This window comes from Salmo salar, chromosome 17 (assembly GCF_965601325.2).
Source record: "Salmo salar chromosome 17, fSalSal1, whole genome shotgun sequence".
In the NCBI taxonomy this organism is placed as follows: Eukaryota; Metazoa; Chordata; class Actinopteri; order Salmoniformes; family Salmonidae; genus Salmo; species Salmo salar.
Genome location: NC_138307.1, coordinates 54,404,909 through 54,411,176, shown reverse-complemented (window position 1 = coordinate 54,411,176; position 6,268 = coordinate 54,404,909). Strand labels below are relative to the sequence as shown.

The 6,268-nt window shown below is 47.2% G+C and overlaps 1 protein-coding gene across 1 annotated transcript; it reads left to right on the top strand.

Moving 5' to 3' along the window:
- Positions 1-1,488: 1,488 nt before the first annotated feature.
- Positions 1,489-3,157, top strand: LOC145861332 (EF-hand calcium-binding domain-containing protein 6). Its single transcript, XM_082963330.1, has 3 exons — positions 1,489-2,007; positions 2,404-2,679; positions 2,915-3,157. The coding sequence occupies exons 1-3, from the start codon at positions 1,780-1,782 to the stop codon at positions 3,155-3,157; spliced, it is 747 nt and encodes a 248-aa protein (XP_082819456.1). The 5' UTR covers positions 1,489-1,779.
- The last annotated feature ends 3,111 nt before the right edge of the window (positions 3,158-6,268 follow it).

The following is a 6,268-nucleotide window of genomic DNA, read 5'->3' as shown; positions in this document are numbered from 1 at the left end:
ACAGACACCAGCTCACCCACCTCCTACACACGTAAATAACTGTCATTATAAAGACCTCTCCATTCCTTCATATAGCTAACACACCTTAAAAATGATCAAACTACTGGGTTATAATCAATCTATCTATCTTCGTCGTGGTCCTGGAAAAATCTTGTCCTGGAAAAATGTTATTTCAACAAAATAATAATAATACACAAATAGTTCTGTGAACGTTTCCATGACTCTAGGACTAATAAAAGTAATGCCTTGTGAACTACATCTGAAAATAAAACATTTTTCATTCCCTGAAAAGTTTCCAGGAAGCAGAAGCATTTACTGATGTTGAATACTGTTGAAGAGATGTTGAACTGATGTTGAGTACTGTTGAACTGATGTTAAACTGATGTTGAGTACTGTTGAACTGATGTTAAACTGATGTTGAGTACTGTTGAACTGATGTTGAACTGATGTTGAACTGATGTTGAATACTGTTGAACTGATGTTAAACTGATGTTGAGTACTGTTGAACTGATGTTAAACTGATGTTGAGTACTGTTGAACTGATGTTGAACTGATGTTGAATACTGTTGAACTGATGTTAAACTGATGTTGAGTACTGTTGAACTGATGTTAAACTGATGTTGAGTACTGTTGAACTGATGTTAAACTGATGTTGAGTACTGTTGAACTGATGTTGAACTGATGTTAAACTGATGTTGAGTACTGTTGAACTGATGTTAAACTGATGTTGAGTACTGTTGAACTGATGTTGAACTGATGTTGAATACTGTTGAACTGATGTTAAACTGATGTTGAGTACTGTTGAACTGATGTTAAACTGATGTTGAGTACTGTTGAACTGATGTTAAACTGATGTTGAGTACTGTTGAACTGATGTTGAACTGATGTTGAATACTGTTGAACTGATGTTAAACTGATGTTGAGTACTGTTGAACTGATGTTAAACTGATGTTGAGTACTGTTGAACTGATGTTTGTAACTGCTGAATACTTAGACACTTCTGTCTCCTCTATATTTTAGACTCAAGGTTCCAATGGACAGTGAGGACAGGACGTTGTCATATGTGGACTTCCTGAAGGCATTTGACCACGTGACAGGGAAGGGGTGTGAGCACCCCCCTAGGCCCTGTGGATCCCCTGACCCAGCCGAGAGTCTGGAGTGGCTCAGTCCTGAAAGAGCTGCTGGTAGGATACGGGAACTGGTCACTGCATCGATGGATATCCTCCACAAGGTTAGGCCACTCCCAACACTCTATCCCTCTTCTTCCCTGGCTCTCATTGTGAAGACCAACAATGTATACAGTTAACATCAATTTGTTTTAGCTACTTACAGTAATAAACTCTTTAAATTGTAACAATTGAACTGTGCTTTTTAATATGCATTAAGACTGAGAGAGGTCCTTCTACTTGCCTAAGCTCAGACATGCTCTCATCTGGTCAGCCACACCTACTCCTACTCACCTGTCTCTCCGTCTGGTCTCTCAGGCCTTCTCTGCCTTCGACAGGAGTGGGAACGGGACGGTCACCCCTCTGGAGTTCCGGCGGGTGCTGGACCATTTTTGTGCCCACCTCTCGGACCCCCAGTTCAGATTCCTGCTCGACAGAATGAAACTGAACTGGGAGAACCACACGGTGTACTGGAGAGACTTCCTCAACCAGTTCAACCTATGCAACCTGGACGTGTGTGACTGGGTCTGTGTGTGTGTGTGGGGGGGGTCCATACTCTGTGTTTATACGTAGGCCTGTGCATTATGCATCTGTTTTTATTTGTTGCGTGTGTATGCATCTGTGTGTGCAGACCCCTGAGGATTGGTCAGACAGAGTGGGTAAGGCAGGTTTACCCGCCCAGCCCCAGCCTCTGCCAATCAGTGAGGAAGTTGTCTCCGCCTGCCTGTACACCATCACCAAGGAGATAGTGGACTTAGACCACACCCATAACAACACCATCTCTAAAGAGGACTTCAGAATGATGTGTGACCGCCATTTCATGAGGCTCACCTGTGACCAGGTAAGCTGACAGGGTCCTGTCTCAATAGGCTCATAGTATAGCTTTTTACATAGATTTGTATTTATTTAATACTAGGCACAATTCATTATACTCTATCAATGGGTTGTCATGCAGAAACAACAGGAATAGGCATACGTGCATGTGTGTAAATTAGATTTTTTTTTCATTTTTTGATGCATTTGCCAGCCAAGTTCTCCTTAGTTTTTAATGATTGCAATCAAAAACAAATTTGTATGTGTTGATAATTATTGACTACTTATTGAGAACGTTAGTCATCTGTGAAGTTCATTAAGCTTGTGTGTAAATGTGTGTGTGTGTCTGTGTGAATATCAGTTTGAAAATGTGGGATATGATGTGTGTGTGTGTACTAAACGTTTAATTCCTCTCTCTCCTCAGTTTGAGAGGGTGTGGGAGAAGCTGCCAGTGAATGTGCTGGGGGATCTGGAGTACAGGGAGTTCCTGAAGCACGCCAGGGGAACTGTTGGGATAAGGGACAAGACCACAGACCCAGTGGACATCAGTCCCCTGAAATCTGCATCACCACCATCCCCTGGGCTCATAGATATGATGTCATCATCACCACCATCCCTTGGGGCCATAGATAGGATGTCATCATCACCACCAGCTCTACAGAGGCCAAAGTCTACAGGCAGCAACCTCCAACGCTCAAAGGTACAGGATCTCTCTATACATGATGCTTATCAGTTTACTTATATATCTCCATCTTTGTATTTGATAGTCCACAGTTATAAGTAGCGTTATAGAAGCCATCCTAGTTAGTTCTGTAAGCTCCTGGGAGTGACCAGAAGTGATATCCAAAATCTAACTAGGATGGCATCCAAATCTAATCTAGGACTGAAAGTAACACAGATTACCAATCCCCCTGTCCTTGTCCCCCTCCCCCCAGTCGGAGGTGGGAGTGTCCAGCAGGGCCAGGCGTCCGTCCACGGCGGGGGGAGAGAGGGAGAGCCCCCTGGTGGACTGTGAGGAGGTGGAGAGAAGGCTGAAGGGGGAGGTGCAGCGCTGCTGGAGGGACATCCAGAGGAGGTGCAGGGAGGAGGACAGAGAGAGAGACGGAGAGATCAGCACACGCTGCTTCCTGGGTAAAACGACCAATCACAGAGTGACATACGTACAGCGCAGTGCCTGATTCGTTATCCCCAGTCAATCATTATTTTATGTAACTTCAATTCACATTCCACCTCAAAACCATTTGATCAAAATCACTTCCATACCTGACTGTGTGTGTGTGTGTGTGTGTGTGTGTGTGTGTGTGTCACAGACATCCTGCAAAGCCTCAACGTCAGTGTGACCCAGAAGGAGCTTGATCGGCTGGCCGTAAAGTTCGACATGAAGGACAGTGGGCGCGTGTCATATCCTGACTTCCTACGTCACTTCCTCCTCAACTTCAAACCGCCAGCAGTCAGACAGCCCTTTGAGCGGCCCAAACTACCTCTCCCCACTACACCGGTACTGTACACCCGTTTAACTACCTCTCCCCACTACACCGGTACTGTACACCCGTTTAACTACCTCTCCCCACTAAACCGGTACTGTACACCCGTTTAACTACCTCTCCCCACTACACCGGTACTGTACACCCGTTTAACTACCTCTCCCCACTAAACCGGTACTGTACACCCGTTTAACTACCTCTCCCCACTAAACCGGTACTGTACACCCGTTTAACTACCTCTCCCCACTACACCGGTACTGTACACCCGTTTAACTACCTCTCCCCACTACACCGATACTGTACACCCATTTAACTACCTCTCCCCACTACACCGGTACTGTACACCCGTTTAACTACCTCTCCCCACTAAACCGGTACTGTACACCCGTTTAACTACCTCTCCCCACTACACCGGTACTGTACACCCGTTTAACTACCTCTCCCCACTAAACCGGTACTGTACACCCGTTTAACTACCTCTCCCCACTAAACCGGTACTGTACACCCGTTTAACTACCTCTCCCCACTACACCGGTACTGTACACCCGTTTAACTACCTCTCCCCACTAAACCGGTACTGTACACCCGTTTAACTACCTCTCCCCACTAAACCGGTACTGTACACCCGTTTAACTACCTCTCCCCACTACACTGGTACTGTTTACCCCGTTTAACTACCTCTGCCCACTACACCGGTACTGTACACCCGTTTAACTACCTCTCCCCACTACACCGGTACTGTATACCCCTGTTTAACTACCTCTCCCCACTACACCGGTACTGTACACCCGTTTAACTACCTCTCCCCACTACACTGGTACTGTACACCCGTTTAACTACCTCTCCCCACTACACCGATACTGTACACCCGTTTAACTACCTCTCCCCACTACACCGGTACTGTACACCCGTTTAACTACCTCTCCCCACTAAACCGGTACTGTACACCCGTTTAACTACCTCTCCCCACTACACCGATACTGTACACCCGTTTAACTACCTCTCCCCACTACGCCGGTACTGTACACCCGTTTAACTACCTCTCCCCACTACACCGATACTGTACACCCGTTTAACTACCTCTCCCCACTACACCGGTACTGTACACCCGTTTAACTACCTCTCCCCACTAAACCGGTACTGTACACCCGTTTAACTACCTCTCCCCACTACACCGGTACTGTACACCGTTTAACTACCTCTCCCCACTACACCGGTACTGTACACCCGTTTAACTACCTCTCCCCACTACACCGGTACTGTTTACCCCTGTTTAACTACCTCTCCCCACTACACCGGTACTGTACACCCGTTTAACTACCTCTCCCCACTACACCGGTACTGTACACGCGTTTAACTACCTCTCCCCACTACACCGGTACTGTACACCCGTTTAACTACCTCTCCCCACTACACCGGTACTGTACACCCGTTTAACTACCTCTTCCCACTACACCGATACTGTTTACCCCTGTTTAACTACCTCTCCCCACTACACTGGTGCTGTTTACCCCTGTTTAACTACCTCTCCCCACTACACCAGTTTTGTATACCCCAGTTTGACTACCTCTCCCCACTACACCGATACTGTTACCCCAGTTTAACTACCTCTCCCCACTACACTGATACTGTATACCCCAGTTTAACTACCTCTCCCCACTACACCGGTAGTGTTTACCCCAGTTTAACTACCTCTCCCCACTACACTGATACTGTTTAACTACCTCTCCCCACTACACCGGTACTGTACACCCGTTTAACTACCTCTCCCCACTAAACCGGTACTGTACACCCGTTTAACTACCTCTCCCCACTAAACCGGTACTGTACACCCGTTTAACTACCTCTCCCCACTACACCGGTACTGTACACCCGTTTAACTACCTCTCCCCACTAAACCGGTACTGTACACCCGTTTAACTACCTCTCCCCACTAAACCGGTACTGTACACCCGTTTAACTACCTCTCCCCACTACACTGGTACTGTTTACCCCGTTTAACTACCTCTGCCCACTACACCGGTACTGTACACCCGTTTAACTACCTCTCCCCACTACACCGGTACTGTATACCCCTGTTTAACTACCTCTCCCCACTACACCGGTACTGTACACCCGTTTAACTACCTCTCCCCACTACACTGGTACTGTACACCCGTTTAACTACCTCTCCCCACTACACCGATACTGTACACCCGTTTAACTACCTCTCCCCACTACACCGGTACTGTACACCCGTTTAACTACCTCTCCCCACTAAACCGGTACTGTACACCCGTTTAACTACCTCTCCCCACTACACCGATACTGTACACCCGTTTAACTACCTCTCCCCACTACGCCGGTACTGTACACCCGTTTAACTACCTCTCCCCACTACACCGATACTGTACACCCGTTTAACTACCTCTCCCCACTACACCGGTACTGTACACCCGTTTAACTACCTCTCCCCACTAAACCGGTACTGTACACCCGTTTAACTACCTCTCCCCACTACACCGGTACTGTACACCGTTTAACTACCTCTCCCCACTACACCGGTACTGTACACCCGTTTAACTACCTCTCCCCACTACACCGGTACTGTTTACCCCTGTTTAACTACCTCTCCCCACTACACCGGTACTGTACACCCGTTTAACTACCTCTCCCCACTACACCGGTACTGTACACGCGTTTAACTACCTCTCCCCACTACACCGGTACTGTACACCCGTTTAACTACCTCTCCCCACTACACCGGTACTGTACACCCGTTTAACTACCTCTTCCCACTACACCGATACTGTTTACCCCTGTTTA

Excerpts from the sequence above, each read along its gene's own strand:
- LOC145861332 (XM_082963330.1), top strand. The coding sequence starts at position 1,780 with ATGCATCTGTGTGTGCAGACCCCTGAGGATTGGTCAGACAGAGTGGGT. Across the intron at positions 2,008-2,403 it reads TGAGGCTCACCTGTGACCAG|TTTGAGAGGGTGTGGGAGAA; the intron begins GTAAGCTGACAG and ends CTCTCTCCTCAG. Across the intron at positions 2,680-2,914 it reads GCAACCTCCAACGCTCAAAG|TCGGAGGTGGGAGTGTCCAG; the intron begins GTACAGGATCTC and ends CCCTCCCCCCAG.